Below are 20,411 nucleotides of genomic sequence, written 5' to 3'. Positions count from 1 at the left end.
CAAGACTATATTCCTGCCCAGGAGAGAGCTCCTCTTGTCCCCAACACATACCTTGCCTAAGCAGGACAGCTGAGATTGCCAAAAGCGGTGGCGACGTGAGGTGGGAAACACGGAGCTGGAGGGGCCGGAGGAAGCGATGAGAATCAGAGGAGAGCCAGGGAGTTTGCTCTAAGGAGAAAGAATCCCACCCAAAAAACAGTGAGTAAGGCCGGGCATGGTGGCTCATGCCTATAGTCCTAGCACTCTGGGATTACTTGAGTCCAAGGAGTTCAAGACCAGCCTGAGCAAGAATGAGACCCCGTCTCTACAAAAAATAGAAAAAAATTAGCCAGGCATATAGTGGCATATGCCTATAGTCCCAGCTACTTGGGAGGCTAAGGCAGGAGAATCGCCTGAGCCTAGGAGTTTGAGGTTACAGTGAGCTGTAACGACGCCACTGCACTTCAGGCAGGGTGACAGAGCAAGACTCTACCGCAAATAAAACAAAACAAAAAAACAGTGATTGAGAGGTGTTTTTCCATGAAATCCCAAGTATCCCAATACCTATCTCATCCCAACCAATGCTCCTTTGCTTACAAAACTATAGTAAGCACGAAACAAGTTATTAATGAAAAAGTTAAAGAAGCCATTTATCATTCTCTTGCCAAGGTTCTATGTCTTGAGTCTAAAAATTTCATGTGCCATAGTTAAGTCCTGAGCCATCCAACTTACTGGTTTGTTATGAGAAAGCACGCCGACAGCAGGGTCCCAGGGCCTCTTCAATAGGAGAGACAAGGCCTCAGCTCCTGCAGCCCCCGTTTTCGTGTTGGATGACACAAGCATCCGGTCGATCAAGGTTGGGATCTAGAAAGGAGGAAGAGCAAAGATGCATCCAGTGTGAACACAAGACCTTCCCACCACCACAATCAGGCAGGAGGCCAGAGCCCCATTATGAGCCATATAGATAAATTTCAACTAAGCCTATCAAACCTTCCTCAGGAACAAAAGTACAAATAAACGGATAGCTGAAAAGCATGCTCTCACCATGAAAGGTAAATGGGTACAGTCCTTGGGAAAGCATTCTTGTGATATGCATCAAGGGACTGAATTTATTCCTATCCCCTTTCCAAACAATTCTACTTCTGAAAACCTTCCCTGAGGAAATATATCAGACACACACACCTACACACACCCACACACACACGGGTGGGGAGAGTTATGCAGAGACAAATTCACTGTCAATAATAATCAAAAAGTGAAAACAACTTAAATGTGTGTGATATACACACACATGGGAGTGGTTAAGCCAGTTATCCAATCCACCTAATTGGATATTAAGCATTACTTTCAAATATTTATAAGAATTTGTAGTAACATACAGAAATAATTTTGCTAAACTGTTATAAGTAAAACAGAAAATATAAAAATTATCTCTACTAAGGAAAAAAAACTATAATATGCCAAAATGTTAATAACAATATCTATGGAGTTATAGGTGACTTTTTCCTTTACAGATTTCTGTTTTCTCTAAATTTCCTCAATGAACATCAGTTGATTTTAAATTTCTTTAAATTTCATTTTCTTCTAGAGTACTGCCTTCAAGCTGCAGCATGTTAAAGAAACCTGTTACTGTGTCCAAAGAAATATATTCTACTCTATCTGTATATTGTTCTATTTACTATATCCTGTTTTTTACTATCCACCAAAAATATGACCTCACAGATGTGCAAATATAGGTTTCAGACATGCTGATGCTTACACTGAGAAGAAATATCTGTGTGAATTCCAAGCTACCCACAAAAGGTCAAAGTGACCTAGGGGAAAGGAAAGATTTTTAAATGTTAGAGGTAGTTTTCAGAAAAACAAAAAGGTTTTGAGGCCGGGCGCGGTGGCTCACGCCTGTAATCCTAGCTCTCTGGGAGGCCGAGGTGGGCGGATCGTTTGAGCTCAGGAGTTCGAGACCAGCCTGAGCAAGAGCGAGACCCCATCTCTACCAAAAATAGAAAGAAATAATTATATGGACAGCTAAAAATATATATAGAAAAAATTAGCAGGGCATGGTGGTGCATGCCTGTAGTCCCAGCTACTCGGGAGGCTGAGACAGGAGGATCGCTTGAGCCCAGGAGTTTGAGGTTGCTGTGAACTAGGCTGACGCCACGGCACTCACTCTAGCCCGGGCAACAGAGTGAGACTCTGTCTCAAACAAAAAAACAAACAAACAAAAAGGTTTTGAGGAATTGGAGAATAAAAAGTACTATGGTTTGATGCAGGTTGTAAAACTTCAAAGACACCAGAAGATAAGGTGCTCCTAATTTAAAAAGATAGAGAATAAAAAGATTTCTGCCTGAGAAACTAGAGGATTATAACCATTAGACTTTCTCAGTTTAACTTGGGGAAACCAATGTCTATGCAACAATTGCTGTTACAAGGCACCAAGCTAGTAGTTCTGCAGGAGAATTTATTTAATCCACAAGAGGAAATGAAGACAAACACGAATAACAAAGCAGGGGGACTGATAACTGCCATGAAAGAAACGGAAGCCCCACATTGCTATGATTCAATCCATTAAACGGAGAAGGAGAAATTAGGCAATTTTCATCTAAAGATGCAGCATATGAAGTGAGACAGGCTCTTCAGAACAGGTAGGACTCCAACAAAACATGACAGAAGAGCTTTCCAATCAGAGACACCAGCAAGAGGCAAGAATGTGTGGAGCCCATTCCAGGTACAGGTGGACTGAAATTCAGGATTCAAGTAAGGAAGTTGGAGAACATAAAGCTAGTAACAGAGGATAAGACCAAACTGCAAAGATCTTCACCGCAACTGGCCATTCACTCTATAGTTGCGAGCCACTCAACACTGTGAGGCAGAGGATCTGATCTTCGTTAACTTAAAAAGCTTTACCTGCAGTAGAGTATGCTCATGAAACCAAAAAGCCTTGAAACTCGCTTTCTGTCAACACAGAATAAATAACTGATTAATCAATAACCGACTTCTCTGCTTGGAGCTGGGAAGACCCAACTTCCCTCACCTTTCTAACATTCTGCATTCACTCTCAACAGCCAAGTACGAGGCTGGGTCTGTACCTTCTTTGCCCTCTTTATAATGGATCTAATGGTGAAAGTAGCTGGCACAGGAGCACGACCATCCGCCTGCACTTTTTAACATTCAGCAAGCACTTTAAAACAATCCTATAATCATTTCTATGCTTTGGGAAACAACCAAAGTATTTGTTGTAAATCTAAACATAGTGATGGGAAAATAAGAGTGAGATGGTAGAGGAACCACTGTGGAGAGCACAGCCCAGCGTGGACAGCAGCTCAAGTCTGAGGCTCTTGCTGATTGGTGTACCTGTGAGCCTTCCACCATTCTGGCTAACCTGCACTATGACCCAGCAGCACGGCCAGGCAGCAACCAACTGTGCACACCTGTGGAGTCCTCCAGTGTTCTGTCATGCTCATATCTGAATTCCACCTCATTCACATGGGACATGTCCAGCCAGTAACTGCATAGGGAAGCAGTACCAACTCTTCCTTACTAGGGAAATTACCAAGTCATGCTGGCCATGTGGAGTGAGGCAGAGCCACCAGAGAATTGGGACCCTCGTCACTACCAACACTCATCCCCCTACAGTGTCTTCACCATTGTTGTACTTTGCCATAGGTAGAATACTGGGGAGAACACTGTTGAAAATGCTTATAATACTCACAGGCCACCACCCTCTGCCAGGGTCTTGTCTTGGTCCCACACCCCACATGCCCACCATTCACTGCCAGGGCCCAGGGTTTCTACTGTAGAGGAGCAGTACAGGGGGAAGTCTGGGACTCTCTCTCCATTTGCCTCTATCTTCACTAGAAAATAAGCTCCACCAGAGCAGGGAGCAGTTCTGTTCTGCTCACCCCAGTGCCTGGCATATGGTAGGCATAACATATTAATAAATTATTACACGAAAAAAATTTCAAGTTTCCTACCATTAATGTATCTAGTCCTGAGTTTTATTTCAGCACTATACCAGTCTTCTGTCTAACAAACTCAGCATCCTTTAACTTAAAAATAGGTTAGAAACAGTGAGTCTGAAAGCTGTATCTAGGGATATAGCTGGGGAAAGCTGTTGGCCAGGCAACTTATAGCAGCAAGATGGGCCTGCTTCCTGCAAAGGAGAAAAGAAAAACTATTAAAAAAAAAAAAAAAAAAAGTCAAGAATGGAATCAATCCAAGTAGTCTGAGGCCATTTTGCATAGCAAAACACCCCCAATATTTCAAGAACCTATATAATCGTTAATGGTTACCGTGGGCTTACTATGTGCCCAATTTGTGCCAAGCTCTCTACATAAATTAACTAATTTAATTTTCACAAAAATTGTAGATAGGTATCATCGGCCACATTTTAGAGATGAGGAAACTGAGAAAGTAGTCCAAGTTGACACAGCTAATCAGTGACAGAGCTGAGATCAGCCAGGCAATCTGCCTCCACAATCCACATTCCACCACACTGAGTATGGCCTGATGCAATCACTAAAGGAACAATAAACCGGAATTGCCAACAAAAGTATTTTAACTTTGTGCCACACCATCTAAGTATGAAAGCAAGGAAATGTCATGACACGTTTATAATGAATTATCAAAGTCCAAGTGCTGCTACTGAAGGCTCACACCATGAGAAGGAGCGACCGAGGCATGGCACTTTCCTGCTCTGCAATTCCCCAGCACCCTGAGCTCCACAGTCTGCTTCTCACACTCTTCTCAACAAACTCCTTCCCTAGTAAACCCTTCGTCTCCCCCATGACAATTCAATTCAGTGATGACTCAAACCACAAACTGCAAGGCTACAGAAGCTGATGTGTACTCTGGTTTTCAGGCCCCATACCTCATCCTGGAGACAGCAGGGCTAAAAACATTTACACCAGATGCAAGTATGAAATGTTACCTCATCTTGTATTTTTAATAGCACACCCTTTAGCTTCAGCCATGCCCTCCAAGCTGACCAGATAATGACTTGCCCAACCCCACATCCTGAACCCACAGCAGAAGCCGGCTACTCCTAGGACAGGGCAGACACAAATCACAGCCTTACCTTCCCTTTCAGCGTCTGCAAAGCATCCAGGTAGGCTGCCAGCATGGGCAGACTCAATGTCTCCACAAGGGTGGTGTGCAGCCACTGGATCAGCTTGGTGTCCCAGCTCACGCTTGCCAGAGCCTGCCGCACTCTCCTCGCACACTTGTCCACGGCCACACGGCGCAGCACTGGCTCATTACAAGCCTGAAGGATGTAAGTGGAAGTGATAAAACATGAGGACCACCTGGTTAGCAAACAGGGGGGACAAGTCAGTCAGCCAGTGAGGCCTGAACTAGGAAGAGCCCACCATGGCAGATTTCTGGTGTCTTACCCCTTCATTGGCCAAGCGGGCAAGCCGGTCAGACTGCAGGGCTTTGAGGATCTTGTTGAATAGCTTGTTCTGGGCCATTGTCCAGCCAGTCCTATAAGGGAAACTCTGAGGAATTATAGTCAAACCCTGGGGATGCTCCCCATGTATGTACACCATATAAAGAAGATTATGTCATGTTTTTTGTTCCCACTATGAAAGAGTATAACTGAAAGTAACTTAGTCTAAGACCACTGAGCTAAAACACAAGACCTAGATTCTGGTGCCAACCCTGCCAATGAATCACCTCAGCACATATTTATATTAATAATATACAAACTACAAGCCTAGACCAGTCACAAATGAAGTCTTTTAGGCTAGCAAAGCTAATTATTTACTTAGTGGCTAAAATAATCCCATTAGTAAATAAAAAGCATGGCACCATTGCACAGACATATTTAAATTTCTTAAGTTTTTATTTCACACAAAAAGGCAGATGGGATCAGCAAGCATTTTAATGCACTAAAATCTCAGATTAAGGTAAGAGGTGTAGGCCAGGCACGGGAGCTCTCGTCTGTAATCCTAGCACTTTGGCGCTTTGGGAAGCTGAGGCAGGAGGATCACTCGAGCCCCGGAGTTTGAGGTTGCAGTGAGCTATGACGCCACTGCACTCTAGCCTGGAAGACAGAGCAAGACCCTGTCTTAAAAAAAGTCTATTTAAACTAGCCTTAAGAATGAAAAAAATAGCAAAAATATAACCAATAAAGTGGCTATTCTCCCACTCCTCAATATTCCATCCCATACTAATCTCTCCATTTTTCATATATATATTTTTGCATTTTTTTTCTATATGTCACACTATTAGCAAATTTATTTTTGAACTGCCTGTCCCCTATACACCAACATGTTATTATCCCAATGTGTAACACTGGCATTCACACATCTACCTTGCTTATGGATGGCTTTGTGTGTCCTTCTCCAACTCAGCTGTACACTCCTTGTAATTAGAAACCCATCCTACTGTTCTCATCGCCACCTCATGACACCCAGCACCACGATATGGAGCTTACTAATGTTCCCCTTTCCCCACTCCCAGCAATCTTAATTACTCTGATACTCTAAATCTGGCTAGTAGCCTTCCTAAAGATACTAAGAGACAGGCAATAGAAGATGCTCAATTAATATTTGTTTACCTACTCTCCCTGCCATAAAAAAAGCTGACGATTAAATTACTTTTTAAGATTTAAGTGGGTGCTAGGCCCAGAGACTCTGCAATGAGGTCAAGGTAGCATTTCAAATCCATCAGGATAAGGTCACTAAGTAGAGCTGAGACAACCACTGGCCAATTGGAAAAAGAAAATCTGATCTTTATGTATCACTCTTTACGTCAAAATAAATTTCAGATGGAATAAAAAGTTAAACAATAAAGATAAAACTATCAAAGTTATAGAAAAAAGTGATTTCTAAAAAAATTTCTAAAAATAGTAATATCTGGGAATGAATAAGGCCTATCTAAGGATGACCCAAAACCTAGAAGACATAAAAGGAAGAGAGAGAAATGTAACTGCATAAAAATTTCAAACTTCAGTGAAGAAAAAAAAAGTATCATAAAGTCAAAACACAATGGAACAGTAACTGTCATCTCATAAGAAGAGAAAAAGACTCTAAAAATTAATAAGGAAAAGAGGAAATACTCAATGTGAAAAGAACATGAAAAGGTAGGTCACAAAAATAGTATATAGTCAACCCCACTTCAAAATTACATGCAAATTAAAATCATAAATTATTTTTACCTATCAAATGGGTAAAAATTAAGCATTTTTAATAATACTATCTTGCTATGAAGGTGCAAGAAAATAAATCATCCTATATTCTGTTGATGGAAGTATGAATTAGTATAACCTTTTGGAAAAGTCAATTTGGTAAATTAGTCAAAAAACCTAAGTCAGATCACAGCACTCCTCTGCACAAAATCCTTCAGTGGCCTCATTTCAATCAGTTAAGAGCAGAAGTCCTTGCTGTGGCTGTGTGGACTCCACTTCCTCTCCAACCTCACCATCCATGACTACCACCCACTTACTTGCTTCAACCACATTGCCCATACCCCTCCCTCCCTTCTACGCCTCCCACTCCCATCACCCAACACCGTCTGGGCCCCTGCTGTTTATTGTCCTGACTTGAAACAATGGCTCCCTGTCCCACCTCCTTCAGGTTGCTGTCCAATTGTCACCTACTACTGAGGCTTCCCCCGATTCACCCCTACTTAAAAGTACAACACCCAAGTCCTACCCTGGGATTCCCTAACCTGCTTTCCAGCTGTATCACCACCTCATGTTCTATCCATTCTATTTATTTTAGTTTGTTTCTCTCTGCTAGAACATAAAGGCCAAGATGGCCAGTATTTCTGTTGGTTTTCTTTAAATGCTTTATTCCCAGCACACAAAACAGAGCCCAACACACACTGGGAAGTTAAAAATCTGCTGAATAAATAAATGGATGAATTGTGTGCATACTGCATTCTAAGTTCTATAAATAGCTGGGTCCATATTCAAGCCCTCAACACTCCACAGCATACAAAGCACATGGGTACTGTGCAGCAAATAGAAACACAGAAATTATCCTCAATAGTAAATGCCAAGATAGTCAAACTGCAGGGAAGCTGCTTGAAACACTATCAACAATCTCAATTTCTCTTATTACATAATAGAGTAGCATTCTTTCTATCATAACTCACCCAAAAAGATACCCTAATTTCTACACATCAAGGAACACCAATAACATGGCCCAGTGAGTATGCAGGTGGAGGAAAAATCACCCTTTGTTATTCACTTTATACAACTAGCCCAGTGTCCCTGGATAGAGCAAATATCCTCTAGAACAGAGGAAAATAACTCCTTTTCCTTCTGTAAAATAGGATCTCTACCTACCACATCTCCAATTCTACAACTTACCACAGCTACTCGGTCCCGGAGAACCCTAACTAGGGGCTAGGACTCTATCCAGCTCTGCAATAAAGAGCTGTGTGCCCTGGGTCTCCTTGTCCATAAAATAGATATGGACTAGATGGTCTCTAAGTTCCTTCTAACAATAAACAAAAAATTCAGGTTAGCTACGATTACTAATGATAGCAAAAGTTATGAAAGCAGCCAAAATCACTAACAGAAACAGAACGGGATGACTGTCTTCTTGAGAAGCACGCTCTATCTTCAAACACTCTCCTTGCTAAATCTTTTCGTTTTTTTGAGACAGAGTCTCACTCTGTTGCCCCAGATAGAGTATAGTGGTGTTGTCATAGCTCACTGCAACCTCAAACTCTTGGGCTCAAGTGATCCTCCTGCCTCAGCCTCCCGAGTAGCTGGAACTACAGGCATGTGCCACCATGCCTGGCTAATTTTTCCTATATATTTTTAGTTATCCAGCTAATTTCTTTCTAATTTTTTTTTTTTTTTAGTAGAGACGGGGTCTCGCTCTTGCTCAGGCTAGTCTCGAACTCCTGAGCTCAAACGATACGCCCGACTTGGCCTCCCAGTGTGCTAGGATTACAGGCGTAAGCCACCGCACCCAGCCTCCCTAAATCCTTTCTTAACTTCCAAAGCAGTTACCCTTTTGTACCTTCCTTATGGAGGTACCAGAAGCAGCTTTAGGTTTCCTGGGATTATCCTGTTTCTTCCTTAGTTCTCTTGGCTTAATTACTGCTACTTCATCAGGATCCAGTCAGTTTTTGATGTGGTTTGATATTCAGAGAGATTCTGGACTTGGGAAGAGGGAGGGGGACTCAGGATACCTTGGGACCAGGAAGGCTTGTTGGGACCAGTAGCTTCAGCCCATTGGTTCATAATCTTGTTTTCCTTTACATTATTTAAATGCACAGCACATTTACATGAGTAGCATTTCTCCTATGTATAGTGATTCTCACATGGGCTTGAGGATTTGGTGGTGGCAGGAAGAGACAGAGGATGCTCACAAGTAGTTTGAAAAAGCTCTCTAGAGATACTTGGGTATACCTCCATATTTTTTTTTTTTTTTATTTCATCTTGTTATGGGGGATACAGAATTGCAGGTTACATACGTTGCTCCTGTGCCGCCTTTCCCCCCAAGTCAGAGCTCCAGGCGTGTCTGTTCCCCAGGTCGTGCGCGTTGCACCCTTCGTGTAGGTATATATCCCTCCCTTCCCCACCTCCCCTTCCCGAGTCAGCACTACCTCCATATTAATACAACTCTTTGTTTTTAACGGATGGTTAGGTTCTACCCTATTTGTGGACATTTAAGTTATGCACCTTTTATTGCTATTTATCAACAGTTACAGACCATCCTTCCCTTTCCCCCCAATACACACACAATCTATCTATCTAAATTTATACACTCAGGCAAATATCTCTGTAGGATAAACTTCTTGACGTGGAAATGAAAGATCAAAGGCTATCTGTGTTAAAATTTCTGAATTTCCAGTTCTGTGAAAATAATAGGTATGAAGAACCTGTAGTATTTTGAAAGTGGTATTATATTACAACCTTACCTCCAGCAATAATACTCATTTACAATCAACCAGGTTAAGCAACGAATACAATTTCTTCACATTCAACAATCTCTGGAGTTTTCTCAAAGCCTACTGATCATGTTGCAAACTTTAATTCCAAGAACAGAAAGAGGTATAATTTATTTATGAGACACCAACAGCATTTCCAAAATTATCTTGTTCTTTATTATATAACAGGATGTTTTCCCTATTTGTTTTTCTTACTCTATATTTATTCTGAAACCCAAAATGATGGGAGCAAGAAAAATGATGTGAACAAAAGGGAGGAGGGTTAGAAAGCTATTTAGAAATTACTACCACACACCAATGACAGCTGAAATTTAAATTTAAAAACCACAATGTTGAGAGTCTAAAATCCCAGAAAAAGTTCTTAGGACTGCTGCTGGATATATAACAAAGTGATGCCAAGAACAGAAACATGTTCTCTATATTTTGTCAGCTTCGTGGGAGGCTGGAAAATTAAGTGGGCAGAAGAAAATGATCTAACTCAAGATTAAGATAAAGAGCATGCAAAAGATATAATTAAAGAAAATTTTAAAAACAGGAGACAGAATTTTAAATACAAGTCTAAACAGTCAAATGAGCTGATGGGAACTGTGGTGAGTCCCCCCCATCTAAACCTATTCAATTTTTATTGAATTTTAAATACAAGTCTAAACAAGTCTAAAATAGAAGTCTAAAGAATTTTAAATACAAGTCTTCACAGTCAAATGAGCTGATGGGAACTGTGGTGGCTCTCTCCTCCCATCTAAACCTATTCAATTTTTATGAGTGCAAAAATGCCTTTTCATTTCTTAGATGACATCAGATAATCTTTTGTTCTCCATGCTCTAACTGAATGTACCTGAACAATATGCTGTCCTCTGTTCATCTTATTCAAAGCAGCCAAAATATCACACTGGTCCTAGAAAAATCTGTTATTTTCAAAGGTAATCATTTCTCTGATGTTTCAAGGTAGACTAATTCAACATTAAAATATCAAAAGGATTTTTTCTTTTAACCAAAAGACAAACAGGGAGAGACAAAGAAAATCAGAGAAATTTACTAAGTCACACTTTTCTTTTTCAGATTGCAAAATTCTTTGCCTAAACACTAGAAGAAAAAAAGAAAGGGGAAAGAAAGTAGGTACCGGGTGGGGAGGAAGGGAAAATAAACAACTTAAAGATCTTAGACTTAGAATTTCAAACATCCAACCTAAGATTTATACATAGATACATACGATGCTGAGATATATAATTAGAGCAGTTCAGAAAAGGAGAATGGAGTTTTTTTTTGGCTAGAATTCAGAAGTTCTGATTTCTAAGATAAAGCAGCCTGCTTTGGACACTACATTCTTTCACTACAATGCTGGAAATGTCCTAAAGTCCACTTGAGCAATGCTGAGAAGTATCGTGTATCTGGAGTATTTTGTTACATGTCTTTCAAAAGCTGTGCATCTAATGAAATTTGGCATTCGACAAATATCTGGAGGGGGAAAAAAAAAAAGCTGGCCCAACATCTCCCAGACTATATTACTATGCCTGCAAATATAAAACATTTTCAAAGTCCTCTAAGTCACACAGCCATGGCATGCAGACAAGAGAACATGATCCAGACCCGGTCAACTAACTTCTATAAGGGGCTAGATAGTAAATATTTTAGGGTTTGTGGGCCATATGGTCTCTGCCACAACATGGGCATGACTGTATTCCAATAAAACCTTATTTATGGACACTGACATCTGAATTTCATGTGTCATGAAATAGTCTTCTTTTGAGTTTTTTCCAAACACATAAAATCCATTCCATACAAATACAAGCAATGGGCCAGCTTTGGCCCACAGGTCAGTTAGATAACCACTGATCTAAACAATTAAACCAGGCGGAGACATTTATTTACACCATTTCACAAAATATCAGCCATTACTAGAGAACGCTACAGTCAGGTGCAGGCGCAGGGCTTCACTTTCTATACACATAAAGTTATCTGAAGGCACTTCCAACTGAAAATAATTCAAGAAGGGGAAAAAAGCCCGAACAAGGAAGTTGAGTTTCTGACACTGTAGTTAAAAAGCAATCAGTAAGCCCTCTAGGGAAAAACTCCAGAGTTCTACAGAGTTGTTCTATAGTCCATGGAGTTCTCAAAGTGGGAAACTAATTTTACAAGACTTTATACAGGAAGAAAGAAGAAAGAAAGTAGCAATTTAACAATCAAGTCAAGGGAAAGAATGGCAACGAGATGATTATAATCAGAGCAGAGGGAACTGCAAGCTTGAAACAGGCTATAGAACTAGGGACAGGGTCACAAAATGATGACCTCTGAAACTGAAGCTAAGTATCATCAAATAATGAAATTAGCCATATGTAAAAGTTATCTACCAAAAGAGATGATCTGTAAGCCTATTGCTAATGAGAGGATGACTCCAAAATCTCATCAGACATTGAAAAGACAAATAATCTGAGATAAACTGAGCTATAACGAATCATATCAATCTGTAGCAATATCGTAACAGAAGGATGGAGGTCTACATGGAGACTGGAGAAAGACAAGCCAAAGATAAGAAGTGTTTCTCTAAAGCGGTTTCTGACTCCACAGTTAAAGAGAAGGGGCACTGTGGCCTACTCTGTGGGCTCAACTTGCCTAGAGAAAAGACAAGCGCATGCACCTTTCTGCTGTGCTTCCTGTGCAGACTCTCCACTCACCTTTCCATTTCTGGAATAGAATGGCTTCCAAGACTTTCCTACTGAGAACGGATACTCTCACCAGGCCACCCCAGTGTCTCTTATGCTTTGTGGCTATAGCTCTCCCTATAAATTAAGAAACTGGTATTTATATGTATTATTAAGTCTCTAACCACTTTGATATAAGCATGAATCATCTACAAAGACCTCTTTATCATAGCTCTGGGTGAACTGACAAAAAACACCATGCAGTTCTCCCATGTACTTCCTGAAATTACAAACTGAGGACCAAGCAGTAGACAATACCAAAAAGGGACACATAACCATATGAGACCATCTTGCTCAGTTACCACTAACTGGTTTTTCTCTCTTTCTATTGTCCTTAAGGCAGACGGTATGGTAGTCCAGAACACTGGGCTCCGGAGTCAGACTGCTTGGTTTGAATAAAACCCTGTTCCATCACTTCCTGACTAAGCTTTCTTAAACTCCCTGAGGTCAGTTTCTTCATCCTATAAAACAGAGATCAAGAAGGGATATATCTCCAAGAGTTACTGGGAAGAATAAAAGAGAGAATGCATTTGAAGTGCTTGGCACACTGGCACCTAGAAAGTACTCAACAAATAGTAGTTCTTTTTTTGTTACTACCATTGTTATTATTTTTCATTATTAACTGTAACAACAGTGATAAACTCTTTTGCTGAATACACTCACTCCAGCAATATTCTAGTAATTGAACTTCAATCTTAGCAGTTTTCCTCTTTATCTGAAGCTTTAAAGAACTTCTTAAGCTCTAAAGAACTTCTTAAGCTCTAATTAACTACATTAATTCCAATTCAAGGCCCCAACCAAATTCTTCACGTTTGTTTGTTTGTTTGTTGATTGAGATGGGGTCTCACTATGTTGCCCAGGCTGACCTTGAACACCTGGGCTGAAGGGATCCTCCCACATCAGCCTTCCACGTAGCTGGAACTATATAGGTACATGCCACTGTGTTCAGCCAAGTTCTTCAACCAAGGTACAGAACTGTTCCTCCTTCAATAGCTACTGTCTTGATCACAGAAGCATACCTACTCCATCTCATTTCCAACTTCCAACCGGCCTCATAAATCATGTCAATCACCTCAATTTCCCTACCTCCCTTCCAACCTCTCTTTCATTATTAAAAAATAAGAGTTATTGGCTGGGCGCAGTGGCTCATGCCTGTAATCCTAGCACTTTAGGAGGCTGAGGCAGGAAGATCGCTTGAGGCCAGGAATTTAAGACCACCCTGGGCAATAGCCAAGATCCCATCTCTACAAAAACTAAGAAAATTAGCTGGGTGCAGTGGCACGTGCCCATAGTCCTAGTTACTTGGGAGGCTGGGGCAGGAGGAGTTCTTGAGCCCAGGAGTTTCAATTTGCAGTGAGCATGATGATGCCACGACACTCACCCTGTCTCCAAAATAAAAAAAAGGAGTTCAACATTATGCATTATGGCAAGTTTACCACCTACCAACTCGGAATAACATTCCCTTACATACCGTAGATATAACATATAGATAGACAAACAGCCATCAGGAAAATACCAACTAAAACCAGTAGAATGGTTATAATTTAAAAATAAGAAAGAAAATTAGTAAGTGTTGGCAAGGATGTAGAGAAACTGGAAATCTCACACACTGCTGGTAAGAATATAAAAGGATACAGCCACTTTGGAAAACAGTATGGCAATTCCTCAAAGTTAAATAGAGTTAACATATGATCCAGCAACTGTACTCCTAGGTATATAGCTAAGAGACTTGAAAACACAGATCCACATAAAAACTTGTATGCAAATATTCACAGCAGCATTATTCATAATAGTCAAAAAGTAGAAACAATCTAAATGCCCTAAATGAATTAATAAAAAGTAGGCTATCCATACCATGGAATATCAATTGGCAATAAAAACGAATGAAGTACTGATACATGCTACAGCATGATGAACCTTGAAGACATTATGCTAAGTGAAAGAAGCCAGTCATGAAAGATCACATATTATTAATACATGATTCCACTTACAGAAAATGTCCAGAATAGGAAAATCCATAGAGACAGAAGGTAGACTGGTGGTTCCCAAGGAATGGAGGGAAATGGGAGGTGACGGTTAATGGGTACGAGGTTTGTTTTTGCAGTGATAAAAATGTTCATCAAATTGATAGTAGTGATGGGTGTAAAACTCTGAATACACGAAAAGCCATTGAGTGTATATATTAAATAGGTGTATTATATGCCATGTAAATATCTCCACAAAGCTCTTATGTGATTAGATAAATAAATGTTTGCCAAATGAACAGGAACAAATGACTTGGAAAGGAGTGCTGAGTTCTCTGGGGATGGCAGGAAGCATGGGAACAAAACTAGCCAGCAAACTCATGAAAACAAGCTTAAGTGTGCCCTCAAAACCACAGATTACAAATCTTGTTTTAAAAGCGAAACATATGTTAGCTTTTCATGTGACTCCAAAACATTTTCATTACCCAAGTTATAGACCATATAAACACAGTATCTTACAAATGTACATTTAATTTTTATAGTCTGGGTGACCCCTATATCATAACTTGTATTATATAAGCTACAGAACTAGAAATGCCTCTCAAATTTAATTCATTTATTTATTCAACAAACATTTATTATACACCTACTGTGTGCTAATCAATGTCTTAGGGTCAGGGATGCAAAGATGGCTGAAATGCAAGCCCTGTTCTCAAGGAGCTCAGAACATCGTGAGCTAAGAGTTATAATGTGAGAGTTAGGAGAACATTCAGACTTGTGTGGCTGCAAATGAAATAAGCTCCCAATAAATGTGTTTCCATGAAGATGATGATACAAGAAATAATTACAGGAGGGTGACCATTAACCCTACAATGACCCATCCTCGCAAGGAGTGGCCTACCTGTTGACATGTTCCTCCCAGTCCTCTGGTGGGGGAGGGGCATCCGCATCAGTCCTGGCGAAGATGACATGCCTTTCACATTCATTCATCACGCTGCGTGCCTTTTGATTGTCATAGAGTGGCACAGGGGTTGATGTGACCGTCTCCACATCTATTGGAACGTCTGATTCACTGTAAACAGGTGAGGAAATAGGACCAGGGCACACATACTTCACACAACACAGGTGTTTAATAATCATCTGGTTGCAAAAAATGTCTCTTTAATATAGTCAGCTTTAAATTATGCATAAGCACATTATATTCACAAGAAGATTCTGATACAAAGTCATCTTTCCTATACTTGTCTAGATCTCTGCCCTTCTGACATACTGGTAGGTGCATAATACCTACTAACATAAAGTCATTTTAAAATGAGTCTATACAAAAAACGATAAACAGCTATTTTTTTAAAAGACAAATACATTCCATTGATTGCCTACACAAGATGTCCAATATAGTAGCTGCAAGTCACATGTGACTATTTAACTAAATTTAAATTAATAAAAGTAATAGAATTAAACATTCAGTTCCTCAGTAACACTAGCCACATTTCAACTGCTCAATCGATATATGTGGCTACTGGACATCCCAGGTACAGAACATTTCTATTATTGCAGAGAGTTCCCTCGAACAGCACTGGTCTAGAATTTTAAATTATTCATACAAACTTTCCCTTTTGTTAGCAAGTCAACTGGTAGTTAATCATATGCTTATAAAAGCCTGTGATTATCTAGGACAGATCACCTGGAATGCAGAATTCTTAGCTATTTACTTCACTTTGTACACAGCCAAGAACAGAAGACAAATTTAAATGAACATCTGAAGGTTCTTTCTTATTTTATAATGATGTTAATGAAATCCTAGTGCTCTGAAGGTCCTTCCCCACTTCACAGTACGTTACACCAACTTTGTCACCCAAAATACCACACCGAACCAACTGGTCTACTGGCTACCTACCAATACTACACCAAACAAACTGGTCTACTGGTTATCTACCAAATATCACATTACCTTTCTGACCTCGATGATCTTATTACATCCATTCCCAATGACTACACCAGACATTGGGCTAGGCACTTGGATACCCATGCCTGAAAGACAATTTGATTCCACCATCCCACACGTAGCCTCCCCATGTTCCCTAACTCATGGCACAACCTAGCTGCTAAAGCCAGAAATCTAAGAGGCATCCTAATTTACCTTTCCACTTAACCCTGGCTCCTCTTTCCAATTCACCAGCACAGGTCCTATTGGCTCTACCTAGGAAATATATCTCCGTTTGTACTATTTCCATCCCTATCCAAGCTATCATAATTTATGGCCCATCTCAGTCAACTGCAATGGCTGCCTAGCTCATCTTCTCAACTCTACACCTGCACTATAATCTAGTCAATAAAAACCCAAAGTGATCTTTTTAATATATAAATTGGATCTCTAGCTTAAAATCCTTCAATGACTTCTTACCACTCTTAGAATCAAAGTCCTACATGAGATAGCCTCTGCCAACTCCCACTTACATCCCTACTGCCACCATCTTCCAGACATACTGGCCTAAAAAAGTTCTTAGAACATGCCAAATTCTCACTTGCAGGGCCTATATACATGGAGACAAGGTTTACAAAAGGAAATTAATTTTCTAAGTACCAAAAAAACTAAGTCCACAGAATCTCACTTTAAGAAAATATCATGACATACGGACACAGGAGTTTCAAAGTCAGCAAGAAGCCATTACGTAGCAAACAGGAAAAAATTTCCAATACCATTTAAAGGAGTTTTTCAGTTATGCCCCAGGCTAGAGACATCAAGATTATGCTACATTATTGCCTAAAGTCACAGATCCAGCCCCCTGTAAAACCAAAAAAGCCAACAAAATGCCAACATCATTGGGAAACGAAATAAAAATCACTATTCCACGTGTTTAAAATACACTGTGGTACCTCTAACATATTAAGGCTATGGGGGGACCTACAGAAGCGAAGTACAAGATCTCTAACCTCCAACAAAACTAAAACCTGCACTTGAGGAGAGAGTAAACATTAGATCAGATTTAAAACAAACCAAAAAAACTCTCTCCAAAAGTTTATAAAATTAGTAAGGGCACGATTTGATCATCAGAATAAAACGTATCAACAAATCTTGAAAGGTTAGAAATTAGAGGCCAGGCGCAGTGGCTCACACCTGTAATCCTAGCACTCTGGGAGGCCAAGGCGGGAGGATCGATTGAGGTCAGGAGTTTGAGACCAGCCTGAGCAAGAAGAGCAAGACCCCGTCTCTACTAAAAATAAACTAAATTAGCCAGGCATGGTGATGCGCACCTGTAGTCCCAGCTACTCGGGAGGCTGAGGCAGGAGGATCACTTCAGCCCAGGAGTTTGAGGTTGCTGTGAGCTAGGCTGATGCCACTGCACTCTAGCCCAGGCAACAGAGTGAGACTGTCTCCAAAAAAAAAAAAAAAAAAGTTATCCCATGTGGCAGTTTTTTAAAATCAACTTTTCAGTCTCTTTCTTCACCAGTTACAATAGTCCTCTTCAATTTTCTCTTTCCACACAAGTCCTATTATCTAAGTGGAATAAGTTGTCTGCTTTCCTTTGCACAGCTTGCTTTCCTAACTCTTGTTAGAAGATGTCTCATGTGCAGATGTCCACATTCAGGACAGATATCCTCATGCTGCTTGAAAGAGATGCCTAATTAAACATCCAAGCTCCTCCTACAATCTCCCCCAATCTTCCCCAAGAAAATCCTCTCTAATCCCCATCTGATCACTGTCCAGTTAGGGCAACAGCAGCCCTTAGGAGAAGCCCAAACTCACATGGTACTTTCATGCTGCCGTCGAGGAGTGACAAAGAGCATGCGAGTGGGGCGAGCACTACTGGCATCTGGGTGGGCACTCCAAGGCTTGGCATAGCTATGATCCAGAAACACCAGGTCCAGCTCCCGTTCGTGCACTGACAGCTGGAATAGCAGCGAGGTGCCCATGCGCCGAGCTGAAGTCTGGAAGTCCCTCTCCCCACCCCGGTGGGCCATGTCAGTGGAGGGGCAGCAAGTCAGAGGATGGGTACATGCATGCTAGTCACCTGCAGTGAAAAATTTCAATGTAAGTCAATTCCAATATTTTAAATTTCTTCCCATCTAGACCATCTAATATGCTTACTTTTATGACCTACTATCATTCACGTCGAGTATCCATTATACAGCAGATTTCTGCCCATGGTGGGCAGGTTCCAGAGATCCCACATTACCATCAAAAAAGGCTATGGTGCCATGAGCTGCTCCACATTCAATCTCTACAAAATTCACTAACTGGAAATCTGACTAAATGGTTCACATGGACAGACACGAAACCTGCTTGGCCAGCACGATTTCCTAGGTGGGTGGGAAGGGTTTTGGCAAACAACAGGCATCCCCAATATGAATTCTTCAAAAGTTAAGGGCGTCCTGCTTCACACCATTGTCTGAAGACAATGGGAACAGAGCCCTGTCCGCAGCTGGAGTGTGAGCACTCAAGGAGCAAGGCGGCATGGCATCAGGGAAGCTCACCATGGCAGGGGCTCCATTTCTTTCAAGTCTCCCGACTGATGTTAAACAAAAGTTTTGCAACCACTTCATAATATTCTGGAGTTTTTAAGATATTAAGAAGGAGAGCTTCCCCCCGCAAAGCCCGTGACAAAATGATACCCCAGGAAGCCCTTTCTCCCTCACCCTAAGTGGAGTCGTCCCCGGCAAACTGCCCACTCCAGCGATCTTCAGGGGTTCCCGCCACTGAACCTCAAAACGGCCCATCTAGGAGGCACGGCTTATGATTCGCATTTTACTGAAGGCGCCGGCCCAGAGGATTGAAGTGACTCGGCCAAGGTCAGCGAGAGTTCGCGACTAGGTGGAGCCGCCTGGCACCCGCCTCCCGCCGCCTGCTTCCCCGGGCCGGGCTCGGCGCCCGCGTCACGGCGGCCCAGGCGCGGCCCCCGGCCCAACGCTCCCGGCTGGCCCCGGCCACCGGGTCCAGTCCCCGGTCCTCGCATGCCCCGGGAGCCCAGAAGCCCTCGCCGAGACCCCCGCCCGCTCCAACCGCGGCCTCGACCCCGACGGTCCGCCACCCCCACCCAAGGCCGACCCTTCTCTCACCGCAGTAGTCCGGCCGCGCGCTCGGCCCGGGCCAGACCCCTGCGCGCGTGCGCGTTACCGCCTCCACGCCCGGGTGCTCTGGGCACCGAGTAAAACGCGGAAGCGGATCATTGGCGGGGAAGGGAGGGGCGGTGAGCGGCAAAGCCCGGAAAGGACGAAGCTCCAACAATTTAATGGGGAAGAGAAGAGCCCAGAACGCTCGCCAGTCTCCGAGGCTGAAAGCACGGAGGCCGGGAGTTTTCGCCTTCTACATTTTCAGCAGCGAAAATGAGGATAAAGGACGAAGCCCGCTCCTACAGCCCCAGTTTTTGTAGCTGCCACCCTGTTGGTTCTTTGTCCCGTCGGGAGGCCGCTCACCACGCTTTCCACCTCAGCCAGAGCAGTCCCCATGAATTTATTCATTGAGAATTTACTTTCATCCTAGCACTCTGGGAGGCTGAGGCGGGGGAGGATTCTCGAGCTCAGGAGTTCCAGACCGGTGTGAGCAAGAAAATAGAAAGAAATTATCTGGACAACTAAAAGTATATATAGAAAAAATTGGCCAGGCTTGGTGGCGCGTGGCTGTAGTCCCAGCTACTCAGGAGGCTGAGGCAGGAGGATTGCTTAAGCCCAGGAGTTTGAGGTTGCTGTGAGCTAGGCTGACGCCACGGCACTCTGGCCCTGGTGACAGAGTAAGACTCTGTCTCAAAAAAAAAAAAAAAAAAAATACTTTCCACGTCACGGAAATTTTTTTTTTTATTTTTTAAAAAATTTATACGTTAGAAATTTTCTTTCTTTCTTTCTTTCTTTCCTTTCCTTTTCC

The 20,411-nt window shown here is 41.9% G+C and overlaps 1 protein-coding gene across 2 annotated transcripts in view; it reads right to left on the bottom strand.

The window, feature by feature from the left end:
* Nucleotides 1-19,619, bottom strand: part of KANSL3 (KAT8 regulatory NSL complex subunit 3) — a 40,912-nt gene extending 21,293 nt beyond the window's left edge. Inside the window, exons 1-7 of one of the 2 annotated variants that reach the window (XM_069494203.1) lie at nucleotides 19,610-19,619; nucleotides 18,300-18,564; nucleotides 15,453-15,623; nucleotides 5,367-5,457; nucleotides 5,054-5,239; nucleotides 712-843; nucleotides 52-168 (exon numbers count right to left, since the gene is read on the bottom strand). In XM_069494203.1, coding sequence (XP_069350304.1) covers nucleotides 52-168; nucleotides 712-843; nucleotides 5,054-5,239; nucleotides 5,367-5,457; nucleotides 15,453-15,623; nucleotides 18,300-18,514 — 912 coding nt within the window. In that variant the 5' untranslated portion in view covers nucleotides 18,515-18,564; nucleotides 19,610-19,619. Of the gene's footprint in view, nucleotides 1-51; nucleotides 169-711; nucleotides 844-5,053; nucleotides 5,240-5,366; nucleotides 5,458-15,452; nucleotides 15,624-18,299; nucleotides 18,566-19,609 lie in introns of those variants that run through there. The other variant, XM_069494201.1, reaches the window with a different exon arrangement.
* Between the last annotated feature and the right edge of the window lie 792 nt (nucleotides 19,620-20,411).

Source organism: Eulemur rufifrons, chromosome 19 (genome assembly GCF_041146395.1).
Source record: "Eulemur rufifrons isolate Redbay chromosome 19, OSU_ERuf_1, whole genome shotgun sequence".
Lineage (NCBI taxonomy): Eukaryota > Metazoa > Chordata > Mammalia > Primates > Lemuridae > Eulemur > Eulemur rufifrons.
Note: the sequence above shows the minus strand (reverse complement) of the source record. Positions and strands in the feature narration are given on the sequence as shown.